At 42.2% G+C, this 17,816-nt stretch overlaps 1 protein-coding gene across 2 annotated transcripts in view; it reads right to left on the bottom strand.

Moving 5' to 3' along the window:
* The window catches only part of NT5E (5'-nucleotidase ecto), a 51,731-nt gene that overhangs the window by 6,503 nt on the left and 27,412 nt on the right, over positions 1–17,816 (bottom strand). For both annotated transcript variants that reach the window (XM_063605407.1, XM_003822843.6), the window contains exons 4-5: positions 3,875–4,072; positions 1,819–1,973 (exon numbers count right to left, since the gene is read on the bottom strand). In XM_063605407.1, coding sequence (XP_063461477.1) covers positions 1,819–1,973; positions 3,875–4,072 — 353 coding nt within the window. The remainder of the gene's footprint in view (positions 1–1,818; positions 1,974–3,874; positions 4,073–17,816) is intronic.

Genomic DNA, 17,816 nt, shown 5'->3' with positions numbered 1-17,816 from the left:
CCCTCCTAAAACTCCCACACTGTCAGGCCAGGTGGCCTTAGCAAAATGGTCTCTCGGTTGTAGCCCTGGTGTCGGGACTGGGCCTCCCATGCAAGGTGGCCTGCAGAGTCACTCCTGCACAGGCTTCTCCAGGGCAGGCCATGCCCTCTGCCTGATTCTGAGGGCTTGGCCCTAGAGCCTGCTCAACACCAGACCTCATGCCAAAGAGAACCTGGCCTCCACGTCTATGTCTGCAGCTGATTCCCAAGTTGGCAATTTTGGAAAGACAGAGACAGCCTTTTGAAACTGGGGAGAATCACATCCATTCTTACTTTTATTTTACAAAATATATGTTTAGTTATAAGAAATAAAATGAATATATTCTCATTTAGGAGACAAAAAGCCAAAAAAAAAAAAAAAAAAAAAAGGCCAGGCATAGTGGCTCACACCTTAAATCCCAGCACTTTGGGAGGCTGTGGCAGGTGGATCACCTAAGGTCAGGAGTTCGAGACCAGCCTAGCCAACATGGTGAAACCCCGTCTCTACTAAAGATACAAAAATTAGCTGGGTGTGGTAGTGGACACCTCTAATCCCAGCTACTTGGGAGGCTGAAGCAGGAGAATCGCTTGAACCCAAGGGATGGAGGTTGCAGTGAGCTGAGATCATGCCACTGCACTCCAGCCTGGGCGACAGAGCAAGACTCAGTCTCAATAAATAAATAAATAAATAAATAAATAAATAAATAAATAAATAAATAAATAAAAAAAAATAAAAAGCAAAAGCTCTCCTTTGTCCTAGCCTCTTTAACAGAGTGGATAAGCACTGCCAACAGCCTGGGTTGTTTCCCTCCAGACTTCTCTTAACATTTATATACCAGCTTCTCCTTAACTACTTCTCTGGCCTTGACTGCATGATGCTGAGGAGACATCATGAGTCTGGTCTTGGCATGAGCATGATTGTTGTCATTTACATGGCAAACATTTATCGAGTGCAGTTGTATCCTGGGCACTGGGCAATGCGTGCCAAGCACTGACAGAAATGACTTCCCTGGGTGCAGGCTGTGAGCCCATGGAAGTGGTAGTCCGACATAGGAGACCTTGGCTCAGTAAGGCCCCCAGAGAGCTACCATGGCCATTCCGCCTGGTGACAAGTAGACGGGCTTGTTCTTCATAGCTGGTCTTGCTCAGCCATAGGACTTGTTATTACCATTAAAACTGTGTGTTGTCTTTCTGTGCCTGTGAAAGAGGTTCCTGTCACACAAGGCCAGGGTTCTCTGGAGTCAAGTGAACAGATGAGGGAAAAACAGTCTGGCCAAACAGATATGCTTTTATCTATTATGTTGATATCTCCAGGGTAGCAGAGTTTGTGCATTTGCATCATCTTACAAAAGGAAAGCAACATCCAAAATTCAGACATCTAAGAACACCTTAAAATAAAGGTTTTACTTCTTGTAAAGCAATATGTTGGTGGTTACCTGATCTCCTTCCAGCACCTTAAGAAGGTACTGAGTATGAAGCTACATCAGGCTTTTGTTTAGGCACTAATGTTTTATTTATTTTTCATATTTATTTAATTTTAGAGACAGAGTCTCGCTCTGTTGCCCAGGCTGGAGTGCACTGGTGCAATTATAGCTCACTGCAGGCTCCTGGGCTCAAGCCATCCTCCCACCTAAGCCTCCCGAGTAGCTGGGACTATAGGCACATGCCACCACCCTGGCTAAAAATGTTTTGAAATCCCTCATTCTGTAGCTATCGATCTATCCCTTCTCACATCCTTCCTTCCTCTTCCCTCTTCCTTTCCTTCCTCCCTAGCATATGTCCACTCCTGCTGATGACTTACCATTGCATCACAAATCAGGTTGCCCATGTTGCATTCTCTAAAGCGGCACGATTGAGAGGAGCCATCCAGATAGACAATTGTTTTCCCTAATTCCTGGGTAGAATAATTATCCAATTTTATCCTCCATTTGTTAATGTCTGCTTTTATGCTTGGATCTAGAAGAAAGAAAAGAAGGTAGCCTACAATTAAATCTCACACTGGGCTAAATTCTGGAAAAGGAATGAAACATCATCTATCTTACTTGCTGTGAGAACATATTTGTTTACCATATTTGTGTGCATTTTGGTTTTGACCATGAAATTTCCTTAGGAACTTCTATTTTGTTTCCTGGTAATAAGACCTGGAATGCATCTTAATTTAAGAATATTCTGAACATCTACCAGCTCATCACATCTGTATGAGCTACCCATTGGCCCACCTGGGACAGCATTAGTGGTGGCGGTAGGAGCTCTGAAAGGCCCAGGGGCAGTTATAAAAGGCCTGCTGAGGTACAGCTGGGCTATCGCTGTCAGTGTGGTCCTGGGCCCCTTTCCCATCTGGCTACTGAGAGGCCTGTGTTGTGACTACAGGCTCACCTGGGTGCTGTGCACCTCATCTTCCTGACGTGATCATAGTCAACAGAAAAGGGAAAGTGAGAGATAAGCACAGGAGTGTGTTCTGTATACATATGAAAATCAATGATATAAAAATGTATTTTTACTCTGAGACTCATGTAGGGAGACGCCCTGAAACTATTGCTACGGAATAAAAGATGAAATGCTCCTGATTATTGTAAATACAAAATTGCATGCAGGATTGTGTAAAGACAATGCCAGGTTGGACTGCCAGAACGAGCCAACAGCGCGTGATGTGCTTCCCCCTGCAGAGAGCCTACAAATGGACGTGCAATCAGGGAGGTTTCACATCACCAAGATTCCTATCCCAGAAAAGCAGATGTTCATAGCTCTGGGAATGGAATGTGACCCTTGTGGGGAGCCTATAAACGGACGCATGGGGGGCGCCTGTCCATATGGATAAGATAGGACTATAAACACGCTCATCTTGCCGCCGCTCTTCTAGGCCTCTTTAGGGTTAAGGCATACTCCCCTCTGAGAATTTCTCGTCTAACTGGTTATCTAGCTTCATGTCCTGTTTCCATGGATTATTTGTAACCAGTTTTTGTTGCAATTGTTACTGCTGATTAATATCTTGCTAATCATAGGTTATGGAAAGACTGTGTTTCTCTTCCAAGGCTCTGTTAGAAATTACTGACGCACACACTATATTGTAAATTCTTATCTCATACTGTACTTCTACATACAAATGTACTGTACTTCTACATACAAATGTTATGTTAAAGAATTACTTCATCCCCATGTGACCATCTCACCTCATAATCAAATGACTCTAAATCCCTCACTAACGTACCCCTGCCCTCACTAAACTTAATAATAAATGCTGGTATATCCAGTGCATTGTTGGCACCGCAGGACCAGAAGGCAGTGACCCCCCTGGACCCAGCTTTCACTATCTTGTGTGTGTCTATTATTTCTCAACCTGCCAATCCGCCTAGGAACAAAGAGAGAGCCCCATTGCATTGCGGGCTGCTGGCCAGATCCCGCAATAGACTCAGACATAAAAATAAGGTACTCCCTCATTTGATAAAGAAACTGAGGCCCATGAGATTGGGCAACTTGCCTGAGGCACACTGCCTCTAGTTGGGGGACCAGGACTTGAGCCCTGCTCTGCCCAATTAGAACCCCTTTAGTTCAGTTATCTCTCCTGTAAACACAAGCTGAGAGTGGCTTTGGCATGTCAGGATCAAGATTTTAAAAGGCAGAGGAAGCAGTGATGTATGGAATCTGATGCTGAGATGACTTGAAGAAGCAAGTGGGGCTTTTGGCATTTGGGTGTGTTTTAAATCTATCCATGAAGAGGGCAAACTCAAGGAAGAAACTAAATTCTTCAACAGTATTATAGTCTTTTCCTGAAACATTAAAGGAAAAAAATGGGAAGGAGCAAAATATCCAGCCATCTAAATTTTAGATTGGTGGAACATTCCCCTGACTTCACTTACCTTCAGGAATGCTGCTGTTTAGAAGAATGGGATTTCCATGGGAAGAGATGACGTTTCCTCTTTCATCAAACTCGATCTTCAGATAGCCTAGGTATTTGCCAAAAGCATAGGCCTGGACTACAGGAACCTTCCGCCCATCATCAGAAGTGACTATGAATGGGTACTTCCCAGCAGGCACCTCTTTGGAAGGTGGATTGCCTGAAATAAAAGAGCCACAGCTGATCAAGTCAGCCCTTGTACATACATGGCTGGCCGTAGGCCAGCAGGCCACTGGCTGGATGACAGAGTTTTAAATTGATGATTTGCCATCCGTTGCTCTACATAGCTAGTCTTTCAGAGCCCTGTCTGGGCATTTGCCCATTTCCGAATGCCCTTTTGGTACATGAATCCTACCATTCTCAACTCAGCAGTCATTTACCAAGCTCTTCCTAAGACCCGGGCATTGTGCTTGTGCTGTGGGGCACACAAAGATGGAACGCCGCGAAGAGTATCCTCCAGGCTCACTGTGGCTCCATTCTCACTAGCCAGGTGGCTAGCCAAGCCACTTTACCATACTGTAGTTCAGTTTCCTTGCCTATAAGGTGGGCGAAATCCATTTTAAACAATCCCTATTTTACAGGGCAGCTGAGAGGATTAAATATCTAAACTCCCTAGCTGGGGTGCCTGGCACATTGTAGGTGCTCAATAAATATACAATAAGAGTGTATTTTTTCCCTTATAAGGGAATAGCAATCTCTAGAAACCCCAGACATATACTTCGGAGCTTAAAATCTTTAGTAGAAGATGCAGAGATGACAAAGAGCTGTTCTTGGGGTTTGCTGCTAAATTCTGCATCCCTTCAGGTGTCTTTTAGAAGAGCCACATTCACCTTGAGGGCCAACCAGCATGCACACTCCTGACCCCAGCCAGCCCTCACACTGGTCAGGTTCTGCAGGCCTCTGTCTCAAAGGGGAGATGTGGGAGCTGCTCATCACCCAGAGGCTAGGAGGCCCACCGCTGCCTGGAGTAGTGGAGAGTATGCAGGAGGGTGGAGAGTGTCGCCATACAGGGAGTAGGCAGCCCAGCCTTTAATCACTTAGCACGTTTAAGTTCCTTAACTGTAGACCTGCTTCAGGCACTCTGTGGCTTATATCTTACCTCCAAGGAGACAATGGCACAATTCAGCTGTTTCAAATTAGAGACTATGGGACAGATTCATTTGACCCCATTACTGTTTCTATCATCTCCCTCATCATACCCATGGCTAGTCGTTCCTATTAGATATTTACAGAGGGTCCAGAGAACTTCAGCACATGTTGATTACACACATAGACCTGTTACGAGAATCGGCCATGAGCCAGGCCCTGGGCTTAATCTCATTTAGTCCTCCAAGCTTCCCATGGGGCAGGTCCTCTATTATCTGTACTCTGCAGACAAGAAAATTGATTGTCATAGACAGAGTACCCACGGTCACACAGCTGGTATGTGATGAGGGTTGGGAGGAAGCAGACTGAAAACCCAGGCTGTGAGGTACTGGAGCTTATGTTTTCTCCACTACCCACAAGCCTACCATGTATTTTTTTTCCCCTAAAGTCTGCAAGCTGGTTGTGAAAGGACACTTAACAAATCAAACGCAAACCCAGGATTTGCATCTTTGTGTCCCAAGCTCTTTCTGGGCTTCTCTTTTCACATAAGACAAGCTGGGTAACATGTTATGAAGAACCCAATCCTGCCATGCTCCTATGTCAAGAGCAGCCCCCCTTTCAGCTCAATAACCACAGGGCAGAAGCACTGCAAATACCAACACTTCACAAGCAGGAAATAGTTGTTGCCAATATTAACATCCAATTTTATTGCTCTCACTGGGGAAAAAAAAGAAAAAGGTCTTGGAACTTTACTTTTACAGAAGCATCCAACTTGAGATCCAGTGAAAGCCTTTATTCCATCTCCATCTGTAGCGGATGCAGATGTTGTCTGTGACAGTGGCAGATAACGTGATAATGGAAGACCAGCATGGAAGGTTAACATCCTACTCAGCCTCATTCTGCTATGTGCTGGTCCTCCTTTGGGCAAACCTGGTGCCTGGTTTTTATTTCAGGGGACCAGGTAGTTATGGCAGCCTCTGTCAGTTCCTCTGATCATAGATGCTGGGGCGGTGCAGTTCCCCAAATGTCCACAAGGTGGCGGAGAACGCCCCGCCCAGGGAGAGAGAGCACTAGTTGCAGATATCAGGAGTCTGTCAGTTTCCTGGAAACCCAAGAGCTAGGCAAGCCTGATCTTTTTTTGGCCTTTATCTTTCTGCCTTCCGTAGAAATATCTGAGCTTTAAAAGAATGTAAAAGTTAGGAATCCAGTAATCCGGTCAGATGCCTCAGTATGCACTACTATGCAAATAGGAGCCAGCAATCTCAGCTCCAGAAAACATTCATTCATTTGGAAAGACCTTCATGATCCTTTTGTCATTGGCATATTAAATGAGCTTAATCAGGAACAAGAAGGAAGATGCTAACCATGCAGCTGGGGCGATAGCTGGTCTAGTTTGGCTAATCTCTGCCTCCTCCACAGCTGAGCCCTTTCTGCTCCCCTTCAACTCGGCGGTCCCAGGAAACCACTGACACAGAAACCAGTCCAGGGCTTCACATTTTCCACAGCATTCCATGCCGTTCAGCCGAAGATGTTCGTGCCCAGAATATTTTTTCCACAAAGAGCTACACATCTGTCTTTAGAAACCTGACTTGTCATCTTGGCAGGAAGGAAGATGTTCACCAGAACTCTATTCCAGTCATCTAGCCGAGAATTCATCCAGGAACCAAACCCAATGGGGCTGTGGAGTTGTGGACTGACATCTGGAGTTTATAAAGCCTGCATTTTCCAGCATGGTGTGGGTGCTTGAAGGAACCTCAAAGGACTCTGTCCTGGGAACCAAGGAATGTGGTGAACCTAAGTGTGGGTCTGGACAATTGCCCTTCTCGTGTCACATGGTAATAGAAGTGCCAGGGAGCAGCCTTTTCTTTCTCTTTTTTTTTTTCTTTCTTCCACCTTCCCTCCCTCCCTTTTTTCCTTTTTTCCCTCCTTCCTTCCTCTTTTTTCTTTCTTTCTTCCTTTACTTTCTTTCTTCCTTTTCTTTCTTTCAACAGGGTCTCATTCTGTTGCCCAGGCTAGAGTTCAGTGGTCTCCAATTCCTGGGCTCAAGCAGTCCTCTCGCCTTGGCCTCCAAAAGTGCTGGGCTTATAGGCATGAGCCACACACCTGGCCTGATGTGGTTTTCAATGGACTGAAGTATAGAATGTTGTAAGGCAGTCCATGCTATGATTTTAACACAAGAACTGGTTTAAGAATTCCTGAATTGGGACAACATAAGAGGACTGGATAAAAAGGATTGGTAATTAGGTTATTTCAAATGATTGCTTCTAAGGGATTTGACTCTTTCTTTTAAATTACTTAGAAGTGTACACTCCTTGGATGCTCCTTTTATCTGTCTACTTCTCTACACTTCCTCAAGCAAGCTAGTCTTGACCACTACTATCTTGTGCCTAGGTTACTGTGACAGCTTCCTAGTCTCTGTAGGTCTCTTCTATGCTTCTTTCTACTCCAGTCTCCACACAGCAGCCTGAGTGATCTTTCTAAAACATAAATATGATCATGCACTTCCTGGTTTTAGATATTTCAAAAACATTAACAGTTTTAACATGAATATCATAACCTATAAGACCCACATGATGTGGCCCTTTCTTATCACGCCAGCTTCATCTAGAACATTCAGTCTGCCCTTCAGCATTCTTAGCCTCTTCCCATTCCTAGACCACACCCACGTGCCCAGGAACCTTATGGAGTAAAGAGCTTCTGAAGCCAGAGGGCTACATGGGAATTAGTTACATCTTTTTACTTCTTGTTTATTCATCTGTAAAGTGGAAAAAAAGTAAAAGCACCTACCTTACAGAGTTATTATGGAGATTAAAGAAGTTAATGCAGCAAGTGAAGCCTGACTCGACTCAAGGGAAATGCTTAATAAAGATTAACAGTGATTATTGACCATGTTAACTCCTGGACATCTTTCTGATCTTGGCCCTAATGTTAGTCCAACAGGGAACACTCACTGATGATCCTCTAGACTTGGCCAAGTCCTCCTTTTATACGCTCTCACAGCATCTTGTACTTTTCCTTTCATACCATGCTTTGTAATTATATATAATATGATTTATTTGCATAATTATGTATTTTTAAAAAATCTGATCAGGGCCAGTATCTCTTTCAAGACATTTAGTTCCATGAGGGCAGGGGCAGCTGTGTCTCTAGAATTTGCCTAGCATGTGGTAGGTGCTAGATAAATGTTTGTTGAATGACAACTTAAGGAGTTTAGCAAACACTTTTCTAGGGATCATACATGATTATGATGCTTTCCATGTGGTGGAATCATGTAGAAGCCAGCGATGCCTGAGTGCCAGCCCTCTACCCCAGGTCCCCTCAATTCAGTGTCCTCAACTATGCAGCTGGGTGGGAGCTAATGAAGAGGAACCTGAACTGGGAGTTGGGATACAGTAGAATGGGTTTTGCTACTAGGTCAGTTTCAGTCTGGTTTCTGGACCATAGGAGAGACATTTAGTCCCTGGGGCCTAATTTTATTTTCTAAATTTGTAAAACCAAAGATTTGATTAGTGGTTTAAATCAATAGTTTGTTTGTTTGTTTTTTTAAGCTATTAGTATCTTTAACACACAAGAAATCCTTTGTGGCAAGGCAAGCCAATAAAGCAGGAAAGCTGAGTTCCTCAGGCTGCACCCTGGTAGAGCTGGAACCCAGGACTAGGTTCCTGCTACCAGAGCCCCTCCGAGCACAGCACAGAAACTGCTGGCCTAGAAGTCCCCTGCACCCAGTCCCTCCAGCTCTCCAGTCAGGCCTGGCTGCTGTCTCTGCTTCTGCTAGTCTAGGAGCACCTTCAGGTGACCAGGACAGAGCACACTCTCCAGTCATCACAGCCCATTCAAAAGGTGTCCAGCAACCAGAGGAGCAACCACTGTCTCTTCAGTCATCTCTGTACCAAACCATGATGCACAAGCTGTCATGTCAACTTTAGGGAATTTGAGGGGTCAGGTAATGTTATCTATGCCCAGACTATGTCACTCTGCACATGCTTCAATTTACTGCTCAAATTCTTGCCTCTGGCCTTTCAGTGATGACCCAGGAAGTCTAAAGAGATTATGCATCTTCCGGTAGTATACAGAGTGGGCACAAAGCCCTCATGAAATCCAATCCAGGCTATCTGCTTGTACCCAAGCCTGACAGGCTGGGCAAAGCAGGGAACCCTGTAGGTAGGGACAGTTCACCACACATTTAGTCGCTCATTCAACAGATCTTCACGGAGCTCCAGTGAGTGCCCAGCATTTTGGATCTCCACCACCTAGCAAGACCAGGCCCATGGTCTGGTGCGTCATCTTTTGGAATGGCTGCTCCATGAATACAGGGTAGGGAAAGCGAGCAAATACTTAGCTTTCTGCCAGCCTCTTCTCTTCACATGGAATCTGGCCATCTCCATGGCTCAGCATCATTCCAGATACTAGGATTCCTATTCACTTCTTACATTATAGAACAGGCTTCTATAAAGCAATGTTTAAAAATAAGAAAACAAAAATAATCGAAACACAGCTACCTTCTGGTTCTATCACTATAGCCTGTTTAAAATGCAGTGGCCAAAAGAATGGGGTAGAGAGAGAGAGAGACTAATTTTCATCTTGGCATGCCCGTGTAGTTCCATTACTGGTGTTCTTTTCAGAAGTAATGGCTTTATTTCTTGAGATTAAAAAGGAGGTAACTGTGACCATACATTGATATACTCCTGATATATAAGCATTTGGCCAGAGGTCTTCCTACAATGGTCGTCTACTGCTGTGTGAAAGGCTGTGTGTAGTTGGTGAGTGGTCTGAATGCCCAGTTCCCTTGAGTCATTCCTTCCCATCATGCTGGTGTGCAATGTAGTGTGGAGTACTTCAGATAAAGCTTAGAACCTGGAGGTCATCTGGAATGGAAGGCCAAAGCTCTGGTTCCAAATCATGACAGAGTACTTGGAGAGTGTCTTACAGATGAGCAGTCATGAATTCCTAGCCATAAATGTTTCTTGGCCTGGGGGAAACATATACTGAGGACAAGAGAAATGAGTGAAGAATACCTAGGCTGTTTGGGTTAAACCACTGCATTCCTGGTTTCTTATCGTTTAAGAGTAAGAAGATACATTTAGTCATTTTGTGAATTTAGCTTAGATTCTCAAATTTAGGATATCTTTTTTTTATTTAACAAAAATATGTATTACAGTTCAAGTTTAGGATTAGTAGTTAATTTTATAGGGTTTACAGGGACTTTAAAAATTTGTTATAAAAATAAAACTAGCATTACAAAATATTTGGCAAATGCAGAAGAAAAAAATTATTCATAGTCCTACCGCCTTATGACCAATATAATTTCTGTGAATTAATATGTATGAGAAGCAAGGAGGGGAAATTGGTGTTGGAATACATTTTAAGGAGAAGCCATTTTGTTCAGTGAAATACCTGTATTAGAGTTCTTCAGATAGGATATATCCTACTGGTTTCTATTTCTCTAGCTCTCTCTCTCTTTCTCTCTCTCAATACTATATATATGGAGAGATAATACATGAGGAGAACTGGGCCCTAGAACATAGTAGGTCTAAGATAAATATGTCAGTTCTCTAATATTCTCTCTTTCTATATATATATATATTTAACAGATCATATATGTCTAATATAGACATATTTATATATTCTGTTCATATATTATCTCACTTAATCTCCACAACTCTCTAAGGTAGCCATATCACTGTCACCATTTTAAAAAAAGAAAGCTGATGCTCAGAGTGGTTGAGTAACTTGTCCAAAGTCAGACAGCTAGTGGTGGCTAAGCCTGAGAGGAAACCAGTTCTTAGAGTTTAAAGCACTTTCGAAAACCCCATGCCACTTCCCAGTGAAAGCTGGAGAAATGAGATCCTTTGCAGAAGACCATCAAGCAGCAAAGTTAAGGAAACACAAACTTCAGTCCTGGTAAGAGATTCGTACCTATGAGTGGGCTTAAGACTTCACAGTAGCTGGCCATCACCTTTCCTTATAATTCAACCCTGCCAAATGACCTTGGACTGCCATTTGTTCTGTAGTCATTCTTTTTAGATTTTGGTTTTGGATAGTCTCACTTCATCTTGGAAAGCAGTTTCATGAGACAGCTAAAATGTATCAGTGTTATGTGGCTGCAAAAATTACAAACCAGAAGGCTCTGGCTTTGCTCTGTAAAGGAAGCAGGTGCTCAGGCTGGGCCATGGCCAGAAGTTTACTGAAAGGACCCAAGTGGGTGACCACCAGTACAAATAAGTTCTTGTGCTTACCACATTCAAACAGACCAGGAAAGCAAAGTCCTTTTTTTTTTTTTTTTTTTTGAGACAAGGTCTCTCTCTGTCACACTGACTGGAGTGCAGTGGCGTAATCATAGCTCACTGCAGCCTCAAACTCCTGGACTCAAGTGATGCTCCTGCCTCAGCCTCCCAAAGCACTGGAATTGCAAACACTGGGATTGCCAACATGCCCAACCACACTCAGTCAGGAAATTATCTTTGAAGCTACCACCCACACCTCTGCCCCTTAGCTGATTCTCCCACATCACTTAATAAACACAGATGTCAGCAGTTCTTATCAAATGCCCAAAGGAAATGGTTCTTTGTTGAGGAGTGTTTCCCTGTCTTGTGAATGTTGTAAGTAATAAAATTGTTTTCTTGTTCTAAAAGGCAAGATTATCTCAACTGCAAGGATGAAAATTAATGGAGAGATGAATAATGATTGTAAACACCAACAACAGTCTCCCACCCTCTTTACTTATTCCTATTACAGCAGGGATGCATCCATCCCATCAGACTATACACCAGCCTGATGGCAGCATGAAGAAAACACAGCAGGTGCTTGTAGTCTGTCTTAGTTATAATTATATTGCAAGCTCCATTTGTTTTAAGAGCAAAATTCTGTGGTCATTAAAATTATTTCTTTAGATACATGAAAAGTTTTGAATTTTATATTCAATATGTGTGCCTAAATCCAGAAGCAATGGAAATTAGATACTTAATTTAAAAAAACCTGATCAATCAAATAAAGAAATCTTACTTTTTAAAGAAGTTGCACTTGTTAACGTTCATTTAACAATACCAGACACCTGCCTTCCATGTGTCAGCCGCGACACAGTCAAGGGTGTAATGGACACTTCCAGGCTAGCAAGGAGAGAAGTGAAGCCTGCTGGACTGGGAGGGAAAGAGGAATTCAAAAGACTTGAGGTTTCATAAGTCTGAAGGTGAGCTCTAAAAAAAAATAAGGGAGTGAGAAAGATTTATGGATAGGAGGCCTGTGATAAGAGAGTTGGAGAGTGGAGGCAGGGAAATACTAGGTAGAAAAGGGTGGGGTCCCTGGCAATGGCTCCACCCTCAAGCCTGGACCCGTGGCCCAAAGTGAGAACTTTATGTCCCCGTTTTGCTGCCTGAATGTTGCCTTTTCCAAAATCACCCTGGCCCGCCCTGCCCCCCATCCTGTCCCCATAAAAACCCCAGGATCCACTGGCAGTGGAATGGCAGAGAAGGAGAGAAGAGAAGAAGCTTGACACTGGTGAAAAGCAGCTTGACTTCAGAGGGATGGCTTGACGGTAGGACCTCGGAGAAGAGTTCAGCCGGGGATGGCCTAACTCCAGGGGGAGACACCTTCCCACTCCATCCCCTTTCCAGCTCCCCATCCCACTGAGAGCCATTTTCATCAGCAATAAAGTTCTCCACATTCACCATCTTCAATTTGTTCGTGCAAGCTGATTCTTCCTGGATGCTGAACAAGAGTTCAGGATACAGAGGGCTGTCACACTGAGCTGTTAAACACTTAAGCTGTCCATGGACAGCAAAGCTGAAAGAGCACACTGTAACACATGCCCTCTGCGGCTCCAGGGGTCACAGATACTCATCTAGATGCTGCTGCGGGGCTGCACAGAGTTCTACTCCTGCCAGCACCCAGAAGCACTTGTCCCACCCTCTGCACCCACTCACCTATGTTCTCTCCCTCCCATGAGGAGTTGAGAGCTGCAGGATGAGTAAACAAGACAACCCCTTCATGAGTCCCACGAAGGGGTCAAGGGAACTATCCCATTTCAGTTTTGGACATGGAGAAATTCTGGAAATAATCAAGTCTCAGCCTGTGGCCCCAGAAGTGAAGTTGCTGAGATGGAGTGGAGGTGTCAGTCACTGGATTGAGGAGATCAAGGGACTCTGAACTTTGGGTATTGGATCAACTACCCACATGGACACTCTGCCAGGTGAAGGCAAGAGCTGGAGTGGAGAAGAAGATAGGAAATTGGGTACTAAATTCTCAGTGATGTGGGACCTTGCTTGGAGGTGATTAGATGAGAGTGATAAGACGGGGGACAGATGGTCTGAGCCTCAAAGGAGTTAGAGGAATAATTAAGTTCATATCAGTAGCCTAATGAAAGTATGAGGTATTCTACCAAATTTTTTTTTATTTCCCCAAATCCTGAAAAGTAAGCTTTCAGGCTCTATGTATGGATGATTTTCTAGGTAACAGGATGTTAGAATGGGAGGGATGACAGAATTAACAATTCAAATCCCTTTAACTTGCGGCTATAGAAACTGGTGCTTATATTCATCCAAGGCCACAGCTAGCCAGATTGATGTGCAGAATCCAAAACTCACTTAAAATATTGGGAGGCAAACAGAGAAACAGCATCTTTGGAGACCCTTCAAGGACAGCACAGAGAATAGAGTCCCCTGTTGTACCTGCTGCAGGTTTCAACCTGCGCTCATTTTACTACTTTTTTCTCTAAAGGAAGCAACATGGACCAGTTCGTGACTCTAGGATTTAACTTCTTTAGAGAAAGCGTTTGCATTTTAGCTCTTATCTTTGTAACTTTATCATTTTGTAAGCCTTGTAGAGGGAAGTTCCCTTCTCTTCACTCTGATGTTAGACTGGTCAGCCAATGCTAGGGTTAGCTGCATATGCGTGGTACTTGGAAAGGAAAGAAACTGGAATAACTTTCAACATTTGGAAGGGATCCATTCATGCACTGTTTTAGTCATGCCTTATTTGAAGCTGAGTTTTAAAAAAATATGAGCAAGCTACAATACAATAAAATTAATATAATAGGTGGTAACCAGCATTTAAAAACTCAAATAACAGAACAGAAAATATAAGGGTGCAATCCATGAGCTTTGGAAAGGTTTTCTTCCATGTGTGTTTGTATATTGGATACTGTGTGTGCAGAAATGGTTCTCAGTAAGATTTAAAATTCCAAGGGATGTATTATTTTAGCTGTATTTTTATTAACTAATCATATTTATCAGATTCATTATTTTAATGTCATTCTAATTCCATAAAATTATTCAGCAGAGTTGTTTTCTTAAGGCCAGGAAAGTTTATTTAAACAGGCAATATGCCTCATCCCTATTGTGTCCTGGAATTACCTTTAATGTTTTTGCTGTTGTTGCTGTTGTTGAGACAGGGTTTTCACTCTGTCACTCAGACTGGAGTTCAGTGGAGCGATCATAGCTCATTGCATCCTCAACCTCCCCGATTCAAGCAATTCTCCCACCTCGGCCTCCTGAGTAGGTGGGACTACAGGCATATGCCCCTACACTTGGCTAATTTTTAAAATTTTTTTTGTAGATATGGGGTCTCCCTATCTTGCCCAGGCTGGCCTCGAACTCCTGGGCTCAAGCAATTCTTCTGCCTCAGCCTCCCAAAATTCTGGGATTATAGGCATGAGCTGCTGTGCCCAGCCACCTTTAATTGTTAAGTTCACTCATCAAAACGATGAGTATGAAAAGTGAAGATTTTCATCAGAACAAGTTTAATCTTGGTAAGCAATCATGAAATGTGAAGTAAATGACTAGGTCTTAGTTATCTCAGTTTTCTCAGAGACTGTAATTATTTACTTCAGGATTTACAGATAAGCAAACTCTAATTTTTATCCTCAAATCTTTCTTTCATCCAGTCCTTCATCATTAACTAAATTTATCTACTTAGCAAAGGCACATACAGTTGGCTGTCTCTAACTGTGGGTTTTGCATTGTTGGATTCAGCCAACCATGAACAAAAAGTATTTTCTAAAAAAGGATGGTTTTATCTGTACTGAACATATATTTTTTCTTGTCTTTGCTCCCTAAACAATACAGTATAACAACTATTTACATATCATTTACATTGTATCAAGTATTATAAGTAATCTAGAGATGACTTAAAATATATGCAAGGATGTGCACAGGTCATATGCAAATGCTGCACCATTTATATAAGGGACTTGAGCATCCATGGATTTTGGTATCCACAGGGAGTTCTAGAACCAATCCCCCACAGATACTAAGGCATGACTGTACTGTTATGGGAACAAAGGACAGGCTACAGAAATAATGGGAAGCTGGGCATGGTCTCCCAATCTTTTCAGGTCTATCAGGGCACACTCACTGATGAACACAAACCACAGGCTATGAATGACTAATTGTTGCTGTAAGACAGCATTGATTAAGATGGTGTAAAGACAAGTCAAGGGGAACACAGGAATGTTCACATCTGAATGAAGGGATGAAACTCCTTTGAGTGTTCATGCATTATTTTGGTCACGTCCCATTTAAAGCTGAGTTTTTAGAAACATGGATTAGCTACAGTACAAGAAAATCAATTTAATGAGTGGTAACTGGCATTAAGTGAATAAAACAGTAAAACAGAAAAGTTGGGGTGCATTCCATGTGCTTTGTGAAAGTTTTCTTTCACTTGTATGTGTTTGCACATACAAGTGCTTTTGCATGTTCGTATGTGAACGCACACACACATATATGTTTGTGTGTTTTGGCTCCCTGTCTAAAATGTTCTTCTTACTACAGGTCATAGTTTAAACTTTTTGAAACCATTATTCTAAAGGAAGAAGGGGGAGGAGACATATCTAGCTCCCACTGTGTGTCCAAGGGTGCTGACACTGCCTCAGTGAAAAGCTAAGGTTTGGGTTTTCACAGGTCTTATCCAGTGAGCCAGCACATAACTAAAATAAGAACAGCTAACATACTAGGCCCTGTGCTAAGGCCATTTACCTATACATTCATTACACATATTAAATCACAGTGACCCCTTATAATAGGTACTGTTGTTATCACCTTCATTCCACAGATGAGGGTAATCAGGCATTGAAAGGACCCCACCATTAGTGGTAGAGTCAGAAGGACTTTGTTGAGTCTTCACCCCTACCCAGTGCTTCCCAGTGACCTGCTCCAATTATCTCCTCGTTTTGGCTCTCTTAGTTCATTTAACCCTCATGGAGTTGTTGAAGCTGTTTGATTGCAATGTTATCCATGCTAACAATGTCCAGTGCTAGTCGTCATCCTCATCACATTTATGGATTGTCTGCTATGTGCCTGGGGCTGTTCTTGCCATCTTATATACATCTTTTCCCATGGAAAAATATTTATCATTCTTATGAGTAATGTAAGTGCCTAATCTATTTTAGTCTTATCTGTCAAAAAAAAAAAGCCCTACTACTGGTCATAACCCATAAATTGATTTCACAACCTCTCAGTTTAACTCAGTTTGAAATTATTCCTTAGCCTGTGTTTACCAAGAAGTAAAATATCTGTGAAGGAATTTAATTAGCACACATTCATACTGGTATTTTCTTAAGTGAAGGCCAACTTTAGTTTGTGAGTTATGATTTTGACTGACATATTTTTATAAGCAGGCAACCTCCATGACGCTGCATACCAGAATATAGCTATTTATAGTTTATAAACTGCTTTCACATATTTTTACATCTCATATAATTTTCACAGTAACGTGGAACTTTGAGCATGATCATCCCCTATTTTGAAGCTAAGCTAGCAGATTCAGAGGTGCTAAGTGACCTGCTCAAAGTCATTCAAGTGAATTAGGAATGGGGACTTTTGATCCAATATTGTGTTTCTTTCCTTTTTATAATTTATATTTTGCTTTCTGATTGCAAAAGTAACATGCATTCATTATTTGAAAATACTCCAAAGTACTAGAAAGAAAATACAAATTACTTTCTTAGTGATAATCCCTTTTAATGTTTTTGGGTATTTCCTACTTATTGTTTGGGGTATTTTGAGTTTTGCTTTTATCAAAATAGCATGGTCTTTGACAGCCCACATAAGGATGGTAGAAGCAGGAGCCTCTTCAAGGGGAGGGCTGTTCCCACGCCAAAGCCTTCCTTGCGAATGCTGATAGAAGAACTGTTTACCAGCCTCTTCTTCCTTTCCTTGGGAATACTTCAAAGATCTATGCAGTGCAAGGTGGGGGAAGTGGGAAAGGTGGAACCAGATTCAAAAGTTTTGGGACATTATAGGTTTAAAGTGGAAAAATCATAAAAGAGTTATTCTGATGAAAACTACTTAACACCAATTTGAGAGAGAAAAAAAGAGAGTGGTGGGGGTAGTCAGGTAGTGGGTAGGAAGAGTGCATGCTCTCCTGAGGACCCAGGGTCATGTGGCTTCCAGGATACTTATATTCCTAGTCTGCAGCAGAGTTAGGACTCACACTCAGAGGTCCAGCTTCTGCTACCTGTGCAACCTACAAATCAAATCCATCTTGAGTTATAAAGGCCCTTATTTACATTATTTTGTTTATGCTTAAAGTTTTTATATGACATGTTGCTTTTTGATAAGAATCTATCATAAATGACTTGGTTGGGGCTCAATAGTCTTTTTGTTTTACATATGTATGGTATATATATGTTTTATACATATTTTATGTCTTATATATTTATTATATACATAAATATATGGAAATGACTTATAATCATGAAATCAATAAATTCTTAGTAATGTTTGTAAGATTTACACGTTCCCATTTAATGTATATTACATATATATTATAGATCATATAATATACATTACATATTAAATAGCAGTAAAAAGAGTAATAACAGTTAC

This window comes from Pan paniscus, chromosome 5 (assembly GCF_029289425.2).
Source record: "Pan paniscus chromosome 5, NHGRI_mPanPan1-v2.0_pri, whole genome shotgun sequence".
Taxonomy (NCBI): domain Eukaryota; kingdom Metazoa; phylum Chordata; class Mammalia; order Primates; family Hominidae; genus Pan; species Pan paniscus.
The sequence above is the reverse complement of the archived record's forward strand: the minus strand, read 5'-3'. Positions and strand labels throughout refer to the sequence as shown.